Source organism: Lycium barbarum, chromosome 12, assembly GCF_019175385.1.
Source record: "Lycium barbarum isolate Lr01 chromosome 12, ASM1917538v2, whole genome shotgun sequence".
NCBI classification, from domain to species: domain Eukaryota; kingdom Viridiplantae; phylum Streptophyta; class Magnoliopsida; order Solanales; family Solanaceae; genus Lycium; species Lycium barbarum.
In genome coordinates, this window is record NC_083348.1 from 3,438,118 (window position 1) to 3,460,620 (window position 22,503).

The 22,503-nt window shown below is 40.5% G+C and overlaps 1 protein-coding gene and 1 long non-coding RNA gene across 2 annotated transcripts; both read right to left on the reverse strand.

Moving 5' to 3' along the window:
* Nucleotides 1–9,744: 9,744 nt before the first annotated feature.
* LOC132623968 (uncharacterized) lies at nt 9,745–11,614 on the reverse strand. Its single transcript, XR_009576493.1, has 3 exons — nt 11,399–11,614; nt 10,994–11,272; nt 9,745–10,900 (listed from the first exon to the last, which is right to left on the reverse strand). It is a non-coding gene; the product is annotated as an uncharacterized LOC132623968 (long non-coding RNA).
* A 2,399-nt stretch (nt 11,615–14,013) lies between these two features.
* Nucleotides 14,014–15,086, reverse strand: LOC132624077 (uncharacterized). Its single transcript, XM_060338909.1, has 2 exons — nt 14,839–15,086; nt 14,014–14,410 (listed from the first exon to the last, which is right to left on the reverse strand). Exons 1-2 carry the CDS (start codon nt 15,084–15,086, stop codon nt 14,014–14,016), a joined length of 645 nt encoding a protein of 214 aa, XP_060194892.1.
* Nucleotides 15,087–22,503: the final 7,417 nt, after the last annotated feature.

A 22,503-nucleotide genomic window follows, 5' to 3' on the forward strand; every position in this document is an offset into this window, starting at 1 on the left:
TGTTTTCAGAAAATGCCTTACAAAAGAACTTACAAGAAGAAAAAGACAGCCACCAGCCAAAGAGCTGCCGCTGGAATAGCTCACGAAGAGACTGTTCCGACTCAAACAACAGTCCCCACTGCTCCTACGGCTACACCTCCTAACACTTTTGACATGGATATGAGAGGAGCCATCCAGCTGCTTACTCAGATTGTTGCCAACCAGGCGCAGCGACAAGAATCAGCCCCTAGCTTAAGTGCTAGTAGTGGGTCAAATAGTTCAAGAACTCAGGAATTCTTGCGAATGAAACCTCCAACTTTCACAGGGACTAAGGCTGAGGAGGATCCGCAAAATTTTATTGATGGCCTACAGAAAGTGTTTTGTGTTATGCATGTTACTGAGACTGAGGCAGCAGAGTTTGGTGCTTTTCAATTACAGGATGTTGCTCAAATTTGGTATGAGACATGGGAACAATCTCGAGGGGAGGAAGCATCTTCTGCTACTTAGGATGAGTTCATTGACGCTTTCCTTGGCCATTGCATGCCTATCGAGGTCCGGGAATCAAAGGCTATGGAATTTGAGAGGTTGAGGCAGGGTAGCTTAACCGTTCAAGAGTACTATCTCAAATTTATTTCGCTGTCCAGATATGCTCCTCATATGGTTCCCGACATGAGGGCAACGGTTAGGAGATTTGTACTGGGGTTGAAACCCGAATTGCATAGAGATGCCAAGACTGCTGCTCAGAATGATAAGATGACTATCTCTAAGATCTTGGCATTTGTGCAAGGTAATGAAGCTGAACTGAAGGAGGAGGAAGCTCTGCAGAAACAAAAGGATAGAGAATTCAACAAGAGGGCTAAATCTTCAAGTAACTTTAGTCAGGGAGGAGGTAGGCGGTTCTTTAAGAACAAGTCAGCAGGACCCGCTCCATCTGCAGCCAGTGCCCCAGTCCCTAATTTCAGAAATGACAAGAAGCAGAACTTTAGACCATCGAGTTCTCATTCTCAGGCTAGTGTGGGTCAGTCAGTCTATACTATTCCAGCTTGTACCAAATGTACCAAGAGACACTTAGGTGAGTGTCGTATCGGTACAAATGTGTGCTATGGTTGTGGACAGAAGGGCCACATTCAGAGGAACTGTCCATCAGCCAGACAGGGAACCGGAGGTAATATGACGCAGTCCATAAATTCAGCGGCTCCTCGTCACAATCAGGCCCAGCAGGGGCGTGGAACGGCAAGGTCCGGCAAGGTCCGGCAATACAGGCGGAGGTCAGAACCGTTTGTATGCATTGACAGGTCGTCAGGATACAGAGGCTAGAGCAGATGTTGTCACAGGTACCCTCACAGTTTTCACCTTTGAAGTATATGCCCTTATTGATCCAGGATCTACCCTATCTTATGTAACCCCTTTTGTTGCTAAGAAATTTGGTATTGAACCTGAAAAATTGTATGAACCCTTTGAGGTGTCCACCCCAGTTGGGGAGTCAATTATAGCTAGGCGTATTTACAGGGGTTGCCCGGTTTTAGTCTATCACCGCAGAACCATAGCTGATTTAGCGGAATTAGAAATGGTAGACTTCGATGTGATCATGGGTATGGATTGGTTAGCTTCATGTTATGCCACAGTATGTTGTAGAACTAAGGTGGTAAGATTCGAGTTTCCTAATGAGTCAGTCATAGAATGGAAGGGTAATTCAGTAGTACCTAGGGGTAGATTCATTTCTTACCTAAAAGCTAGAAAAATGATTTCCAAAGGTTATATCTACCACCTAGTTCGAGTCAAGGATTCAGATGCTCAGACTCCAACTCTTCAATCTGTACCAGTTGTAAATGAATTTCCAGAGGTCTTTCCCGAAGATCTTCCAGGAGTCCCTCCTGACAGGGAGATTGAGTTTGGAATTGATTTACTTCCCGATACTCAGCCGATATCTATTCCGCCATACAGAATGGCTCCAGCAGAGTTAAAAGAATTAAAAGCCCAGTTGAAGGATCTTCTTGACAAGGGGTTTATTAGGCCCAGTGTTTCGCCTTGGGGCGCGCCAGTCTTATTTGTCCGAAAGAAGGATGGTTCTTTACGCATGTGTATAGACTACCGTCAGCTGAACAAGGTCACCATTAAGAACAGGTACCCTCTTCCTAGAATAGATGACTTATTTGACCAACTGCAGGGCGCCCAATGTTATTCCAAGATTGATCTCAGAACAGGATATTATCAGTTAAGGGTTAAGGAAGTTGATATTCCGAAGACCGCTTTCAGAACCCGTTATGGCCATTTTGAATTTCTTGTTATGTCATTTGGGTTGACAAATGCGCCAGCTGCTTTCATGGATCTTATGAACAGGGTCTTCAAGCCTTATCTCGATTTATTCGTCATTGTCTTCATTGATGATATTTTGGTGTATTCCCGTAATGAGGCCGATCATGCAGAACACCTCAGAATAGTGTTGCAGACTCTTAAAGATCGCGAGCTTTTTGCAAAATTCTCAAAGTGTGAGTTTTGGCTTAAATCAGTGGCATTCTTAGGCCATGTGATCTCGGGTGAAGGTGTTAAAGTTGATTCTCAGAAGATTGACGCCGTAAAGAGTTGGCCCAGACCCACCTCAGTTTTTGATATAAGAAGTTTCTTGGGCCTGGCAGGCTATTATCGGCGCTTCGTAGAAGGATTTTCTTCTATCTCTGCTCCATTGACTAAGTTGACTCAGAAGAAAGTTAAGTTCCAATGGTCAGATGCTTGTGAGCGAAGCTTTGAGGAGTTGAAGAAAAGATTGACTTCTGCTCCAGTTTTGACTTTGCCAGAGGGAACTGAAGGGTTCGTGGTTTATTGTGATGCTTCGGGAGTTGGTCTCGGATGTGTCTTAATGCAGCATGGTAAGGTTGTAGCTTATGCATCTCGTCAGCTCAAGGTTCACGAAAAGAATTATCCGACTCATGACTTAGAGTTGGCAGCTGTAGTTTTTACACTTAAGATATGGCATCATTACTTGTATGGAGTGCATGTTGATATTTTCACAAATCATAAAAGTCTGCAGTATATCTTCAAGCAAAGGGAGCTAAATCTTAGACAGAGGAGATGGCTCGAATTGCTTAAGGATTATGATGTGGATATTCTCTATCATCCGGGGAAAGCGAATGTTGTAGCTGATGCTCTTAGTCGGCATTCCATGGGAAGTTTAGCCCACGTGGACGTGAATAAGAGAGTTATGACAAAGGAAGTTCACCGTCTGGCCAATCTTGGAGTTCGACTTTTGGACTCCGAGGATGGTGGTGTGGTTGTTCAGAATAGTGCTCTTTCCTCTTTAGTCGTTGAAGTCAAGGAGAAACAGTTTAATGATCCCTACTTGTTGCAGCTGAAAGAGGGGATTCACAAGCATAAGACGACGGCTTTTGAACAAGGGGGAGATGATGGTACCTTGAGGTACCAAGGCAGATTATGTGTCCCAGATGTAGATGGACTCAGAGAGCGAATCATGTTAGAAGCTCACAATTCCAGGTATTCCATTCACCCAGGTTCCACTAAGATGTATCATGATCTCAAGGAGATTTACTGGTGGAACGATATGAAGAAGAATGTGGCAGATTTTGTAGCTAAGTGCCCGAATTGTCAGCAGGTGAAAGCCGAACACCAGAGGCCTGGTGGCTTGGCTCAGAATATTGATATTCCGGTTTGGAAATGGGAAATGATCAATATGGATTTTGTATCAGGTTTACCTCGTTCAGCTAGGAGACATGACTCTATTTGGGTGATCGTTGACCGGCTTACTAAGTCAGCACACTTTTTGCCAGTCAAGACCACATATTCAGCAGAAGATTATGCCAAGTTGTACGTTAATGAGATTGTCAGATTTCATGGGACACCAGTGTCCATTATTTCAGATCGTGGTGCTCAATTTACAGCAAACTTCTGGAAATCCTTTCAGAAAGGATTAGGTACCAAGGTGAACCTCAGCACAGCTTTTCATCCACAAACAGATGGTCAGGCAGAGCGTACTATTCAGACTCTAGAGGATATGTTGAGAGCATGCGTCTTGGATTTCAAAGGTAATTGGGATGATCACTTGCCTCTCATCGAGTTTTCTTATAATAACAGTTATCATGCTAGTATTGGGATGGCACCATTTGAAGCTCTGTATGGGCGAAGGTGTAGATCACCAATTGGTTGGTTCGAAGTTGGTGAAGAAGGGTTGTTAGGACCAGATTTGGTTTATCAGGCTATGGAGAAAGTCAAGTTAATACAGGAGCGTTTGAAAATAGCTCAGAGTCGCCAGAAGTCTTATACAGATGTGAGACGAAGGGATTTAGAATTTTCAGTTGATGATTGGGTGTTCCTTAAAGTCTCACCCATGAAAGGTGTTATGAGATTTGGCAAGAAAGGGAAGCTTAGTCCCAGATATATTGGACCTTACAGAATTCTACGAAAGGTTGGTCTAGTAGCTTATGAACTTGAGTTGCCACAAGAGTTAGCTGCTGTTCATCCAGTTTTTCATGTATCCATGTTGAAGAAGTGTGTGGGAGACCCTTCGTTGGTTGTTCCTGCTGATGCTATAACAGTTAAGGATGGCCTCACCTATGAGGAGATCCCTGTAGCCATTCTTGATCGTCAAGTTCGCAAGTTGAGAACTAAGGAAGTAGCCTCAGTGAAAGTCCTGTGGAGGAGTCAGAAAGTTGAGGAAGCTACATGGGAAGCCGAGGAGGATATGAAATCCAGGTACCCGCACTTGTTTCAGCCTGCAGAAGAGATTTATGATGAAGCACCAAGATTTTGAGGTATGTAAGCTTTCTTTTCATGCTATTGGTCGTGTGTGGCCAATTTATAATGCTATTGTGATGTAGCCCTGTGAGGCAATGATATTATGGGTTGTTGTGACAGGTTGGTAGTGCCTTATTACAGGGGAAACTCTGGCGAAATTTTTGTAGAATCCCGAATGGTTATCATTCGAGGACGAATGATCCCAAGGGGGAGATATTGTAACACCTCGTAACTTCGGACGAAAAGTTTGACTCATAAGATGATAATATAATGGAACAAATATGATGGTTATAGGAAGTGTTTTGAAAACCAATTATGTCATAAGAAATGTTTTTGAGCAAAGAAAAGTTGGAAGCCACTCTATGGGGCATGTTTGCAAGTGAGTTTATAGATGGTATTACTTCCAACGACCATAACCCCATTATTAATTTGGAATTTGGGGAAACTTCCTTGATGAAAGTTGTATCCCTTTGAAATAGATTTCCAACGGTATATTATGGGCCTCAAACGGACATCTGTGCAAAGAGTTATGCCCATTATACGACAGACTGTCCGAGCAGAGAATTTTGACGGACCATTTGACGGTCCGTATAACATTTTGACGGTCCGTAAAACATTTATACGGTCCGTCAAATGGTCACAGAGAATGATATTTTGAGGGTCAGTTTTACGGTTCAATTTTACGGTCCGTAAAACAATTATACGGTCCGTAAAATTGACTCAGACCACCGTAAAATGAGCACAGAATGTCCAAATCACTGGAATGGTTTTACGGTAAGTTATACGGACCGTAAAACCATTATACGGGGCGTAAAACCCACCGTAAAATGAGCACAGAATGTCCAAATCACTGGAATGGTTTTACGGTAAGTTATACGGACCGTAAAACCATTATACGGAACGTAACAATGGGCGTAGAATTGCCCGATGGGTCAGATTTTAAGATATTAATAAGAGACCCAAACCCATTTGTTTTCATTCCCATTTCTCCTACACGACTCAAGGGTTCTCTAGAGCCATCCAAACACTTCATATGCAAGAATCCAAGTGAAACAAAAGATCCACTTCATCAATCCACAAAACTAAGTGTGAAAAACACATCAAATCCATTCAAGTCAAGAAATTTCATAGAAGGTGGAACTAGGGTTTTGTTCAAGTGAAGCATTTCAACTCAAGGCTTATTCCTACAATAACCAAGGTAAGTTTTATGATGTTTCATGATGATTAAAATGTTGATAAGTTCTTGGGAGAATAGTAAATGGGTTTGATAAAGAGAATTATATGAACTATGCTAGGGTTTTTGGATTGTTGACTTGGGATTGTTGTATTCATATGGGTGATGAAGAATGATGTCAATTACATCTAATTGAGATTGTAGAATCAGCTAGAAGTAATAGAATGGGGATTGGGGGAAGAAAACACCATTAATGAAGGTTGTGGAGCTTCATGCCCACCAAGTGTTTGATAAAATGCTTAGATGAACAAAACATGGATATTGTTGCTAATATAGAGTCCCTATGACCTGTATTGCTATAGATTAAAGTTGAAGGGATTGAAGGACATTGTGATACACTCAAAAACAGGAAGTCAAGGTATGTAGAACTTCCATCCACATGTGGGAATCTCTACGTTCTTCCCCATGATCCGTTTTCGTAAAATCTATGAAGTTCAAATCCTAGGGCATTAAACCCAACATATTGGTAGCCCGTAATTATGTATGTATGTACATGAATTTTGTATCTATGTTCGTCATTGTATTCCTAATCTTCCATTACGGATATTAGGAATCCTAGCTAAATCCATGAATCATGAATTCTTCCTCATGTGTTCTCATTATGTTTATATGAAACTTTATGATTTCATCCAGCAAGTTACAAGCAAGTTTTCAAGACAAGTATATATATATGATTTCGAACTATTGTTATTACTCATGAACCAAAAACATGTTTTGCAAGACTATGACAAGTTATCTTATGAAACTATACAAACAAGTTATGATTCATGAAAACCATGTACAAGCAAGTTATGATTCATGAACACTATGTACAAGCAAGTTATGATTCATGAACACTATGTACAAGCAAGTTATGATTCATGATATACCATGGGCAGAAAGTGCCACTATTTTACATGTTCATGTTTTAGGAGTTGCATTAATTACCGAGGAGGGCTTCAGATAGCCTGAAACTACGTAGCCACCGTAGGTTGAGGATCGCTCCACCCATGTCCCGGACGATCTCTCATAATGACTGGATCCTTTCATATTTTAGCAAATCTCATGTTCCCTGGCAAGGACTGAGTGTTCTGCTGGCGGGACGCAAGCACCAGACCATGGATCGGTTATAAGTTATTGCTCTCCCTACTTATCATGTTTTTACTAATGTTATATATATACATATGTACTCATGCTCATGTTCATGTCCAAGTTTTTCAGTTTCAGCTCTTATCATGTTATTCCATGTCCCATGTTGTTTCTTTCGGTTGCTTTACATACCAGTACATTCAATGTGCTGACGTCCCATTTTATTGCTCGGGGGCCTGCATTTCACGATGCAGGTACTGATATACAGGACGACACATCTGCTCAGTAGGACAACATTCGTATCAGCTTATTGGTGAGCCCCATCTCATTCGGGGTTTAGTCAACTTTTGTTTTATGATTAATTATGCATCTAAAGGTATGCTGGGGGCCTTGTCCCAGTAAGTATGTTTTTCAGTCAGACTCATGATAGAGGTTTCATAGACTAGACAAGTCAGTTATGTCATGTCAGACATTTGGAGTCGTATAGCCATTTTGGCTCACTCATGTTTAAACAAGTATTTTATTAAGTATTATGACTTACCATGTTTTATAAAGGCTCATTATGCATTCACGTTATATTCCGCATATGTTATGTATCATGATGATTCAGCAAGCCATGTGGTTCGCTCGGTCACATGCAGTCAGGCACCGAGTGCCGTGTTACGTCCAGGCCATGGTTCGGGGCGTGACAAAAGATATCAAGTAAGGAGCCAATACATTTTATCACATGATTTTTTTAACTGAAAATATGAACTTATAAACATTATATTTCTTTACTAGTAATCTGTGATATGTTAGCCATGCCCATGCAGCTTATATTTCAAATCTTCCTACTTAAGATATAATATTTAATATGCAGAGACTCACACACAGACAAATAAAATACGAACTACGGAACTAGAAAACAAATGATTTGTTTGATGTCATTAAAATCTTTAAAAAAAAATTGGAGTTTTTTTACACCACCATTTCGAGTATATTATCAAAAGATCAAATTCAAAATTAATCAATCTAAAGGAGTTATAAAACCAACTTCTATCTATACCAACATTAACTAATAAAAAAGAGTTCATAGCAGGGATTACAACACGGTGTTCATCTACTGATCATTAGTAGTAGGTACTCTCACCGTCTCAATTTGTGTGGCACTTTTTGCTTTTCGAGAGTCAATTTGACTAAGTTCATGTAGTTTGAATATCAGAAAGCGAAAAGTGCCGCATAAATTGAGACAGAGGGAGGACGCCAAAAACAAATTAATGAACTGAAGAAAAAAATTACCTAGATCAATATTGCCGGAGAAGAGAGGAGTTAATGATGAGAAGGAGGCAGACAGATATGGTGAAACTTGAAAAGGTAATTTAGGAGGTAGGAATTTACTCTTAAGGATGAAGGCTATAAGAATTAGGCCTTTAACATGTACCCAGTAAGCCAGTACCACAATCCACCCACGATACAAATTACAATGTACGTGACTTTTAATTTTTATTCTTTATTTTTTTTAATTCGAAATAAATAAATAAATAATATATTTGGCCCACGGGCCAGCCTCAGGCCAGTCTAAGGTAAGCCTCAAAGGCCACAGGCTGACTTGGATCGGGCTTATAAGCCTCAATTTTAAATGGGCCTGAAAAATCATGACCCAACCCTACCCTAGTAGCGGGCTGGGCTGGGCTGGCCTCATGGGTCAAGCCCATTTTAACAACTCTACCTTTTTGTAAGGTAGGACATATCAGATTCATCACCAATTGAGTCACTTTTAGCTGCTTTAAGGAACAAGTTCTTCTATTTCCTTGGCTCCCGTCTTTCAAGCTCCTTCTTTTTCTTTACCTCATAGGTTTTAAGATTTCCAATCAAATCATCAATAATCATTTTCTGCAGGTCTTTGGCTTCAGTTATAGCATTAACTTTACTCTCTCAAGATCCTGGTAGAACACAGTATTTTTCAAACTCGTTTGTTGATTAGAGTAATCCCACCAAAAGAATGAAGCTCATTGATAATCAAGGTGAAACGAGTGTGCATATCCTAGATTGACTCATCATCCTTTATCCTAAATAGTTCATACTCAATGGTGAGCATGTCTATTTTGGATTGCTTAACTTGAGAGGTTCCTTCATGCACCGTTAAAAGGGCTTCCCATATTTCCTTAGCATTTTCATAAGATGAAACACGATTGTATTCATCTAGTCCAATACCACACATAAAAATCTTCTTTGCCTTGAACCCCTTTTTAATTGCTTTTCTATCAGTTTTAGTATATTCTTTCCTGAGTTTTACTTCTAGCTTTCCAGACTCAGTATCAGTCTTTGTAGGGACAAAAGGACTATCAAGAATGATGTCCCAGAGTTCAGAATCTTAAGCCATCAAATAGACATGCATTCTTGTTTTCCACCATCCATAATATTGTCCGTTAAACCTTGGAGGTCTCGTGGTTGACTGTCCTTCCTCAAAGTTTGGTGGAGCAGCTATAATGAGAGATCATTTCTAGGTGTTACTCTTTTAGAGAGAACCTGAACTGATACCAATTGATAGAAACTAAGAGTCCACCAAAAACAGATAAGGGACCAGGTTCCTTATCTTCTCCCTCAAGCAAAAACAGAAAGTAAATGAGACACGATATTTACGTGGAAAACTCCTTGCTCAAGGGATTAAAAATCACGACCTATACCAGTAGAATTTCCGACTTCACTAACTGAGCAACGTTTTCATATTACAAACATTTTGCAACCAAGGAATTAGCTCACTATTCCCTCCTCTTACAATAACTCTATTGCAAGCACTCTCTTGACTTACTCTAGCTAAGAACCAACAGAGTCAACTAACTCTAGCTGAACCTCAACTCACCATAACTGACTATAGTCAGGTGCTTACACAGAAAGCTTAATAAACCAAATACCTACAGAACCCTTCTTGAAATAAGTATAGGTTTACAATATTAAGAACAAGAAGACAAAGACTAAACAACCTAGGACTTAAGATATCTTCAGTCTTGGGATCTGATCCTTGGAGTTATTTAGTCTTGATCTTGAAAGCTCAGAGAAAACAGTGGCGACTGCTCTTTTCAACAATGAGAATAATATGATTTGAAGTGCTAGGTTAAACATATGCCAATATGTTGTTTATATAAGGAACCAATGAGAGTGTGTAAGGATCATGTGAATGGCATGTGATATAGATAGAGACGTTGCAATAATCCTTGTCTTTTAGCCGACATGTAGCTCTGAGAGACCTGATCAAGGACCGGGTCCTTGATGTAAATGTCGATCATCAAAACTATGAAATGTCATAACTCATCAACTCTGCTGCGAGTCTCGTCAATCAAGTCTATGTCATCCACGAATAACATACACCATGGCACCTCACCTTGAATTTGCTGCGTCAAACCATCCATCACCAAGGAAAATGAAAATGGGCTAAGAGCTGATCCCTAGTGCAACCCCATCTCCACTAGGAAATGCTCTGAGTCTCCGCTCACTGTCCTTATCCCAGCCTTGGCTCCCTCATACAGGCCCTTGATCGCCGTAATGTACGCCACAGGTACACCTCTAGCCCCCAAGTCTCTCCGTAAAACCTCTCTTGGTACTTTGTCGTAAGTACTTAATTACTAGTCACAGAGAAATATTTATTATAATAGATTTTGCTAATGCAGACGGTTTATCTCTTTAAGCCTTTAGAGTGCCCTTTCAAGATTTGTCATAGAATATAGTGGCTTTGGCTCTTGTATATCGCCTCCTGAAGACATTTCAAGATGCTCTTGTGATTCAAGGATCCCATGAACCAGAAATCAAAATTATCCTCAGTTACTACTTGGATGTAATTGTGCGATGGTTTCTTTAAACTCTTTACTCTCGGAATTTTTCTCAGTAGAATTGAATCTGTACCAGTTCATGGAAAAAAAAAAGTTAAAATAATTGTTTTGAATATGAAGATCGTTGGTAAAAGCTAAGTCTGGTGCAAAGAATATGTACCTTGTAGTGTAATTTAATAATCTCACCACTGGAAAAAGAAATCTTAACTGGTTTGTGACTGCGAAAAGAATCCCTATCAGTGGAAATGAAGAGAAGGCTTGCTATAGGACCAGCTGTTGTTTGTAAATTATACTGTGCTGCCTTTAGAAGTTTTTCTTTGGCTTTGACACTGAAAATTTTCTCAAAAACATTCTTTATTCTTTTCACTTTGAGAATCTTTGTGCCCTGCAGGCTTAACTTTCCTTTTCACACTTTCGATCAATCGAGGCCACACTCTCTCTGCAGATATAATATGAAGGCATTTAGTCAAGGAATGATAGTGTTTTTGAATAAGACAAATTATAAAGGAAACAAGTGATGAAAAATAGTTCTCTCAGTAACATTTTGGTCGATTCAAGCACTTACCATCCTTTTGAAAGCCTTCTGAAATTTTTGTATGATATCGGAGTTCTGACTCGGGTTTGAAGGATCTGTTAAAAGTCTTCTTTGTGATATTATTGGAACTCTAAATATATTTTCGGCATTGTGCATCGCTCTCATATTTGAAATGCTTTGTTTTGGCATCACTATGAATTATTTGCTTATGTTTATAGTAATGTTACTTCAGAGTCAGGGCTGTTAGCTTATGATGGATATATATATATATATATATATATATATATATATATATATTAGAAAAAAGTTAGTTCCCATCCTTTGGTAGTAGTTATCTGTGAGTCCTTCTTTGGTCATTATCACCACCTTTCTTTGTAGAAAAAGTTTAGGCACATGTGCTGATTCACAATGACCCAAGGCAGAAAATCTATGAAAGCTGATACTTTATCTTTCTTTTAGCAATTGCACAATGTTCTTTGAGACAAAAGGATTCAAAATGATCTAGGCATGATAAGCTTAACATCATGCTGCTCTTCGTGCTTTGTCTGGTAGTTTATTTTTAGATGTGTAAGTAAATCATTTTGACCTGGCATTTTTGCTTTCTGATATAACTCCTTTCTTTCAGATCCTACTTTTTCTTTCTTGCTTCTATTTGTGTCATTCGTTAAATTATCCTCCTAGCTTGTTTCTAAGCAATATATTTGGCTATATTATCTGAAAAGAGCCTAATCCATAGAATATACTTGAAAACTGTCTACGACAGTACACATTTCCGCAAATTATCTTTTCTTTGTGAAAATGCACTTACTCTAATACAGGATAAAAGTCTTATGCTGATTGTTAGCATATGTGTTACTGAAACTTTTATTGCTATCATGCTTTCTCTTATATGTAACCAACTGAAGATAAATTAGTTGGTGCATACTAAAGTTGGCATATTTTAATGGCATAATAATACATAAACAGGCCCTCAAACTTGGCCTCAGTTGGCAAGTATGCCCTCCAACTTTTGGTGAGCACAAGTAGGCACCTTAACTTATATAAAGTTGAATATGTAAACACAAATGTTGACATGACACATAAATTTTGGAGATGTCTAGATGATCATTTTGTAAGTTGGAGTGTTCAACAGACAAAGTGAAAACAAGTTGAGGTGCCTACTTGTGTACACCAAAAGTTGGAGGGCATACTTGACGGTTGAAGCCAAGTTTGAGGATCTATTTATGTATTATACCTATTTTAGTAGATTCAATTTTTTTCGAACTTTGAAGTCAATATGGGTTCTCTTAGTGAGCAAATTATACATTATGAGTAAGTTTGGTGAATATTAAAGTAAGTATATATTACGTAACAACTAAGCCTACAAATATACGACTGGTACCCCATCCATGCTTAAGAAAAGCTCTGATTGTTCATTCAAGCAAAATCGCTTATGAATCTCTGGAATTTTGTAATGTATTTCTACTAATTATAACAAAAACATAGAACTGTAATGATAATAGTGGAATCAAAGGTATTTTATTTGCTCAACAATGTCGAAATTGACTTGACTATTACAATAGAGTAACTGGATGAAGGATAGTAGTAAGAAAGGGAAAAGTAGTTGAGTACCAGATATTTTCCAATGCCATAACCGTCCAGTTGAGTTGTGAATATATCCTCTTTTCTCGAATAATCTCCATCATTGGATTTCTATTTAATGAACAGATCTGGCCATTTATTATAATCCACCGCCTCATCCTCTTCCGTCCATGTGTTCGCTTCTACACTCTAGATGAATCCACGTGTCCCCAAAGACTGAGCTATCACTAATACACTTTTCCCTCTAAATCCCTAAATTGCCAAATCATTTCACAACCCAACAATTCCTTACAATACCCCGCCGACAAAGAACGACCTTGTCCTCAAGGTCGAGGTTGAGATAGGCCAGTGATGAAAAGCGATGAAATTGGGGAACTGACTACGGAAATACCCCCAATCCTCTCATGTAGCTTCATCTACACCTATATTAGTCCATTGCACTAAAGCTTTAACAACGATAGCATTGTTGACCTTCACCATTCGGCGTTGACGAATAACCTGGGGTTGAACAAGTAGAGATCCATCTGACCAACAAGCTAGGGGCTGCGATTGAATAGAAATGGCGGGACCCCACACAATGTTTAAACTGAGAGACATGAAAGACGGGGTGGATCTGTGCACCAACTAACATTTCCAAGCGGTAAGCAACTTCTCCAACCCTTTGTAGAATTTTGTACGGCCCATAGTACTTAGCACTAAATTTTAGATTATGATGAACTGTCACTGTCGACTGTCGATAGGGCTGCAATTTAAGGTACACTAGATTCCCAATAGCTAGTACACGATCTGACCTATGTCGATCTGCATAGTACTTGATGCAAGCTTGAGCTTGATGAAGGTTATCCTTGAGCTGTTGTAGTAGTAATATACGTTGACCAATGAATGACCCCACAACCGAATTAGTAGCAAATGGTAATCACTCAAAAGGCACCCAGGGTGGGGACTAGCCATATAAAGTTTGAAATGAGGTAGCTCGTAGAGAACTGTAGTGATTGGTATTGTACCACCACTCGGCCAAAGGAAGCCACTGCACCCAATTCTAGGGTTACTAAAAGTCATGGCTCTCAAATAGGTTTCAAGACACCTATTGAGCCTCTTTGTTTGACCATATGTTTGTGGATGGTGAGAAGTAAACAGATAAGTTTAGTACCCATAGCTTTGAACATTTGCTGCCAGAACTGACTAATGAAAGCAGCATCCCTATCAGTGACAATGGAACTAGGAAGTCCATGTAGCTTGTATATTTCTTTGAGAAACAATGCAGCTACATCATGGGCACTGTAAGGGCGCTTTAAAGCCAAAATATGTCCATATTTAGTCAACATGTCTATGACCACTAGAATCACATCCTTGTGCTCAGATTTAGGTTGCCTCTCAAGAAAATCCATAGCAATATCTTGCCATGGTTGAGTAGAAATTGGCAGAGGTTGAAGTAAACCAGATGATAGCACATTTTTCAGTCTTCACCCTCTGACAAATATCACACTCAGCAACCAATTTAGTAATTTCCTCCTTCATCTTGGTCCAACACACTCTTGACTCTTCTATAAGTTCCCATTTGACTAGAATAACCCCTAAGCGGGGATTGATGAAGAGCTGTAAATATTTTGGACCTTAACCCAAAGCTCCAACCAACAAAATCCTCTATTTATATCTAATAACCCCTTGATGGATAGAATAGTGCAATTTACTAGTAGGATTGGCAATCAATTCAATAATGAGCCGGCAGGCAACAGGGTCATGGTTATAACTGTCTACCACCTCTTGCATCCATGTAGTATCTGAGGTGGTAATAGCATTTAGATAAACATCATCCACATCTCTCCTTGATAAAGCATCTGCTACCCTATTTTCTACGCCCCTTTTTTTATTGAACCTCATAGTCCAACCCCACCAGTTTAGCCAATCCTTTTTGCTGCAGAGCTATAGTGACTTTTTGCTCAAGTAAATACTTAAGGTTGTGGTGATCAGTTCTAATCACAAAATGAGCACCCTGCAAATAATGTCTCCATCTATCTACAACAACTAGAAATGCCATGTACTCCTTTTCATAGGTAGATAAACCCCATTGTCTATGAGACAGTGCTTTACTAAAAAATGTCAATGGTCTGCCATCTTGCATGAGCACAACACCCATACCCGTAGAGCATGCATCAGTCTCAATCTCAAAAGGTTTTGTGAAGTCAGCTGGGGATAGAACAGGGCCAGTAGTCAGGGCTTATTTAAGTGTTGGAAGGCTTTATTTGCCTCTGCGCCCCACTGATAAGAGTTCTTCTTAAGGAGATTGGTCAAGGGTTTTCTAATAACTCCATAGGACTTGATAAACCTCCTGTAATACCCAGTCAAGCCTAGGAGCCCCCTTAAGGATTTTATGGATTTTGGTGTAGGCCAGTCCACCATAGACACAATTTTAGAGGAGTCAGTTGACAACCCTTCTCCAGTAATTATATGTCCCAGATACTCCACTTGAGTTTGGCAAAAAGCACATTTTGATCTCTTAGCAAACAACTTCTCTCTTCTGAGAATGTGTAACACTTTCTCTAGATGCAGAGTGTGAGTTTGGATATTTGGACTATAGACAAGTATGTCATCAAAGAAAAATAGGACAAACTGCCTTAAGTAGTCTTGGAAAACATGATTCATTAAGCTTTGAAAGGTGGCTGGTGCATTGGCTAAGCCAAAAGGCATCACTTTGAACTCATAATGTCCAACGTGAGTCCGGAATGTTTTCTTGTGGATATCTTCATCATGCATTCTTATTTGGTGATAACCTGCCCTTAGGTTTATCTTTAAAAAAAATAGAAAAACCATGCAATTCATCTAGGAGAACATCCACTAGAGGAATAGGAAACTTGTCCTTAACAGTCATGTTGGTTAGGGCCTTGTAGTCAATGCAAAAACTCCAACTACCATCTTTCTTTTTGACTAACAACACTAGGGAGGAAAATGGAGAATGACTTGACTGGATTGTACCACTTTTTAGCATATCCTTAATTTGCTTCTCAATATCATTTTTTTTTTAAGAAATTGTATCTATAAGGCCTTATACTCACTGGTGTTGCTTCAGGTTTCAATGGGATGAAATGATCATGCTGTCTCCTAGGGGGCAAGGTGGTTGGTTATGCAAATACATCTTGATACTGCTATAAGACTTCAGTAATTTGAGAAGGTAAGTCTTCTTGTTTATCATCTGTTTCCTCTGCTGAGATAGTAAACAAGTGTCCCTAAAAAATCCTTCCCTTTCCTGAACAATTGCTTTATGTGACTCCCAGTCATCCCCTTGAGCACTACTTCATTGTAAATTCCTTTCAATTCTACCTTTTTTCCTCTATATGGTACTTCAGCCTTGTAAGCTACAAAGTCCAAGAGCACAGGATTATGAGCCATCATCCAATCACCCCCTAATACCATATCAGAACCTCCTAATTTGACTAACATAACCTTATCTTCAAACTTCACTCCTTGAATATGCCATTTCAGCCCAGGACATGAGAACAAGCTCATCAGTACACCCCCACTAGCTACAGTCACCCTCATGGACCTGTCCTCTCTAATGATACATCCAATCACCTTAGCAGTTTCCATATCAAGGACTCTATGTGTACTTCCTGAGTCCAGCAATATAGTTAACACTTTCTTCTTAATTAATCCATTTAGTCTGATAGTATTGGGCACTTCACAGCCTAATAGATCATTAAGGCTAACTGCTTCTTCCACCCTTTCTATGTCCTACAATTCCCCATTATATTGCATTTCTTCTGGTGTAGTCTCCTCTGCTCTCTCCTCATTGGTTTCCATTGATGTTGTCATAGCATTCAATTGCTTGTTTTTGCACTGATGACCCTGGAACCACCTGTCCCCATATTTGTAGCATAGACTATGATTTTTCTTAGGTCCAACTCCACTTGTCACCCTTTTTCCTTCCCTACACCAGCTGCCAGTACTCCTATTAGGATTAGAGGTGTACTGGTGAGGTTGTATGCTATTTCTAGTGGCATTCCATGGAGCTTTGTTCTTCTTATTCCACCCATTGATCACCTTTTCCTGATGCCTAGCTTTATTCACAGCCTGACCAAAGTTATAGGGTTGCTGTGAATCCTGGATTCCATTGTACTGAAAGTACCTATCACACCTTCTGAGCCACAAAGCAAGGATCATGTCACGACCCAACCCCGTGGGCCGCGACCAGTGCCCGAGCTGGGCACCTATACGTACCCGATACCCCAAATTAGCATATTAACAGAATAATAATATAATAATAATATTAGTGGTCGCTACAGAATTTAGCAGAAAAACAGACTTGGCACACATAGGCCGATAAGGCCATCACAGAATAGAATATCCCAAACATATGTACAGAACCCACACAAATGTATCCACAGACCTCTACAGAACATATCATAATCATAAGACGGGACAGGGCCCCGTCATACCCTGAACAAAGTACATATCCAGATAGCGGTGACAGACTGTACCAAAAGATGGGCTCTGTAGAAGAGAGCGCCCCAAAATAGCAGAAATAGGATCCTAAACGTGTGGATCAGCGAACCTGTCGTCAGTACCTGCGCGGCATGAAAACGCAGCCCCCGAAGAAAGGGGGTCAGTACGAAATATGTACTGAATATGTAAAGCGGAATCACAGAAGTCAAATCATAATGGTTACAGAAAATGAGTACAGAATCCAGAGTGTCAAATGCATATTTCCAAAACAGACAGAATGCGTACAGAAACATATGTCATATCATATCATATCCGGTCCCTGCCACGGGACTCGGCAGACAGAATGTGGCCACCCTCCCGACGCTGGTGCCACTATACAGAGGAATCAGAAAAAGGGGCGTGGCCCCGTATCATATAATGTCATATCAAAATGGCCATAACAGATCAGATCAGAATAGGCGGACATGGCACATCATACTCCACAGACCCATGTACGCGTATACCTGCCCCCTCACACCGGGACGCGGCGAACAATGCAGAGAATTACGCTTGACAACATATCCTGGCCCGGGCTCAGTGTGGGAAACATTGGGACATCCACGAGTGGAGTAGTGAGAGACTAATGCAATTTAAAAATATAATAAATGTTTTCAAAGACTCGATGAAGCGTATCGAAGACAAACAAATCCAATGGGGTCGGACGGAATCATAATAAATGTATTTCGGATATCATAATAAATTACAGAAGTATAACTTTCCCGAAGTCATTCCGAGTGTCAAAATAATTTATAATATTTAACAGAATATTTAAAATAATATTCGTTAAGCGATTAGTAGGGTAATTAAAACATTTCTTTCAAAAATCGCTTAAAAAGGAAGCTTTAACACATTAGGGGCAAAACCGTAAATAGCGGGCCCGCCTTGGGACAAATAAGGCGGCGGGCTCAAATTGTGCCCTCTAAGCATATAGTATCACCTAAAAAGGTTATACAAACATTCTATGATTTTCTGAATAATTTAGAGCAAAATTGCATAATTTCAGAAAAAAGCGTATCAAAATGGTTCAATTCTACTGAAGGAAAAACTGAAATTTTGTCTTGCGGATTCCGAGGGCCAAGAGGTCCTTCGAGGCCCGGATCCGACCCTAACACACTAGGGGCATGCCAAGGGAAGAATTGGGGTTGCTTTACATACCTTTCGCGCTCCTTAAGCCTTTCCAAACTCACTTCCCGTTTCGTCGAAAAACTGCAATTGGTCAAGTTTACCAATTGTGAATTATTAATGCCATTATTTCAACTTTAAGCATATTTGGCTACCGAAATTTCGGCAGCACTTCCCCTATACATATGACACCCCGAGAATTCAGGTCGGCTATAAATCATCAACAACAACCCAAACGACAACAACAATATCAACAATGAACATTAAAAACACAAACATCCTTCAACTAGTCATTTTTCTCACAAGTTGACATAATCTTCAATTCAACCCAACTTTCAACTAAGATCAATAATTTCATATTCAACAACCATCATGATCATCACCATATAGTTCTAGAAACATTTCATATCGTTTTCCTTAAGATATACACTCGATATACATGATATACAATCTTCCGCCAAAATCATAACTTATGCAAAACATCAAATCTTTGGCATACAACTTCATAACAAGTTTCCAACTTCCAAATTCATCAACCATAATCATAATTCACATCTTAACAACTTCATTTCCATAATATCACAAAATTATTCTAAAGTGACATAATCATCTACATTCCAACTTCAACCAAAATTCATTCAACTTTCATTCCCAATATGATTTCCATCATAACCACAACTAGAATGCAACATAAAATTCAATTCATATATGTATACAACATATATACACCCATGGCTACATATATATATACATACCCACTTTGCAAACTTCCTTATTTCCATAATTTCTACTCATTTCCACATACCACAACATAAACAAACCTTCATAACATAAGAAAAAGGAATTGATTCTTACCTTTTTCTACAAACTTCTTCACTTGAACAAGTTGTCAACTTGAAGAAATAAGTGCTCCTTCTTCCAAAACAATTACACCAAGTTGTAGAGGACACTTAATTTAGTAGGAATTCAACAAGAAAATAATTTTAGAGGCAAGATTTTGAGGGGTGATTTTTCTATGGCCAAACCCGAAATGCCCTCTTTTTGTTCTTGTTTTTCTCTTGTTTTTCCTCCTATTCTTTCTCTTGAAAGTTCTATGGAATTTGGATGATTAAGTGGTCTTTTATTCATTGACCACATGACTTAATTCCATGGGCTTGGATCCTTTTTATGGACCATGGCCGAATGGCTCCTCACTTGGGCCTGGATTTTTTTTTTCATTTTTTTGGGCCAACTCGGTTGGTCCCGAGTTGGGCCTAGCCCACTGACCTTTCGACCTTAAAACGTTCATATCTCCTTGTACCGACGTCACCTGGGAACCCACGACCTATGGATGGAAAGCTAATTCAATTATGTACAACTTCTATTTCAAGGTATTTTCGAAATTCCAAACTTACAATACAGTTTTTGCCCCCCAAAGTCAGGTCACCCGAAAACGTTTTCTAAAAAATATTCGTTTGGAGGGTTTCCACTTTGATTTGGTCCAAAGGTACTTCATGAGTTGTGTTTAACTTTACATATGTGATTCATATGACTTTTCAGATGTTCCAAAAAAAATCTCGGTATGTGGGCCCCACCCCAGCAGATGCTCCGAGGTTCAAAAATACGGGATATAACATCCTCCCCCCCTTTAGAACATTCGTCCTCGAATGTTAAATTATTCTCATAGGGTTTGAAAATACTTTGGGGGAGTTCATGTTTACAGACATCACATATGACACACGATTGATATTGGAATAAATTAAAGCAGGGATTTAAGGTTACCTGTGGGTATAGAGAACAAATGAGGATATTTCGTCTTCATTTCCTCTTCGGCCTCCCATGTCATTTCCTCCCTATTATCGTTCCGCCACAGTACCTTAACAGAGGCTACATCTTTATTCCGAAGCCTCCTTACCTGACGATCCAAAATAGATACGGGCTGCTCCTCGTACGATAGTTGCTCCGTCACCTGAATATCATCAGCAGAAAATATTCTAGAAGGGTCACCGACGCATTTACGAAGCATAGAGACATGAAATACCGGATGTACCGCTTCCAAATCAGATGGCAAATCTAGCTCATAGGCGACATTTCCAGTTTTTCGAACAATCTGATAAGGCCCAATATAACGCGGACTGAGCTTACCCTTTCTGCCGAACCGCATCACGCCTTTCATAGGCGATACCTTCAGGAATACCCAATCGCCTACCTGAAACTCCAACGGTCGACGCCGTTTATCCGCGTATGACTTCTGTCGGCTCTGGGCTGCCAACAGTCGCTCCCGAATAAGTTTTACCTTGTCCACGGCCTGCTGGACCATATCTGGGCCAATCAACTCTGACTCGCCAATATCAAACCAGCCAATCGGCGATCTGCATTTCCTGCCATATAGAGCCTCGTACGGAGCCATCTGGATGCTGGAATGGTAACTGTTATTATATGCAAACTCAATCAATGGCAAGTGATCATCCCAGCTGCCTCTGAAATCAATAACGTAGGCCCGCAACATATCCCCCAGCGTCTGTATAGTGCGCTCGGCCTGTCCATCGCTCTGAGGATGAAAGGCTGTGCTCAGACTCACCTGAGTCCCTAGACCCTCCTGAAACGACCTCCAGAAACGCGCCGTAAACTGGGCGCCTCTGTCAGAAATAATAGATATAGGAACTCCGTGAAGCTTCACAATCTCTCTAATATAGAGCCTGGCATAATCCTCGGCGGAATAAGTAGTCCTGACGGGAAGAAAATGGGCTGATTTCGTCAGCCTATCAACAACGACCCAGATGGAATCATACTTCCGTGGAGTGCGAGGCAAACCTGTAATGAAGTCTATATTAATAACCTCCCACTTCCAAGTCGGGATTTCCATCTCCTGCAACAGTCCACCCGGCTTCTGATGCTCAATCTTGACCTGCTGACAATTAGGGCACTGGGCGACGAACTCTGCAATATCCCGCTTCATGCCGTCCCACCAGTATAAGCATCGGAGATCATGGTACATCTTCGTAGACCCAGGATGGACCGAATAGCGAGCATAATGTGCCTCGCTCATAACCTGCTGCCGAAGGCCTGCAATATCAGGTACACACAACCTGCCTCTGTATAACAAAGTATCATCCGGTGAAAACTCGAACGGAGTCCTCTCCTTATCATAGGCTGTGTCCCTGTACTGAGCTAAGACAGGATCTTCGTATTGACGCCGCTTAATATCGTCCCTGATGGATGACTCAGAAACCCCTCGAACAGAAATCTGAGTATCTCCAGAATCGGCCAGACGAACCCCGAGACTAGCCAACTGCTGAACATCACGAGCTATCTCTCTCCTGTCTGGCTGTAAATCGGCTAAACTGCCCATAGACTTCCGACTGAGCGCATCGGCAACAACATTAGCCTTACCCGGATGATACAGAATATCCACGTCATAATCTTTCAGAAGCTCCAGCCACCTCCGCTATCGCAAATTAAGCTCTCTCTGCCTGAAAATATACTGGAGACTCTTATGATCAGTATAGATATCTACATGAACGCCATATAAATAGTGTCTCCATATCTTCAGAGCATGAATCACCGCTGCGAGCTCCAGATCGTGGGTAGGATAATTCTTCTCATGCTTTTTGAGCTGCCGGGAAGCATACGCTATAACTCTGCCGTGCTGCATCAATACACAGCCTAACCCCATACCAGAAGCGTCACAATAAATAACATACCCGTCCGGTCCCTCTGGAAGAGTCAGAACTGGGGCTGTAGTCAGCTTCTCCTTCAGCAACTGGAAGCTCCGTTCACAAGCGTTAGACCACAGGAACTTAGCTCCCTTCTGAGTCAGCCTTGTCAAAGGCGCTGAAATCGAAGCAAACTTCTCCACAAATCTCCTGTAATAGCCTGCTAACCCCAGGAAACTGCGTACCTCTGTGGGCGTCGTAGGTCTGGGCCAATTCTTCACGGCCTCAATCTTCTGCGTGTCCACCCGGACACCATCA

Bases quoted from the DNA above. Each gene is read 5' to 3' on its own strand.
- LOC132624077 (XM_060338909.1), bottom strand. From the start codon at position 15,086: ATGGGTGTTGTGCTCATGCAAGATGGCAGACCATTGACATTTTTTAGT. The intron at 14,411-14,838 runs GTTGGACTATGA...CAGAGGGTGAAG, and splicing joins GGATTGGCTAAACTGGTGGG to ACTGAAAAATGTGCTATCAT.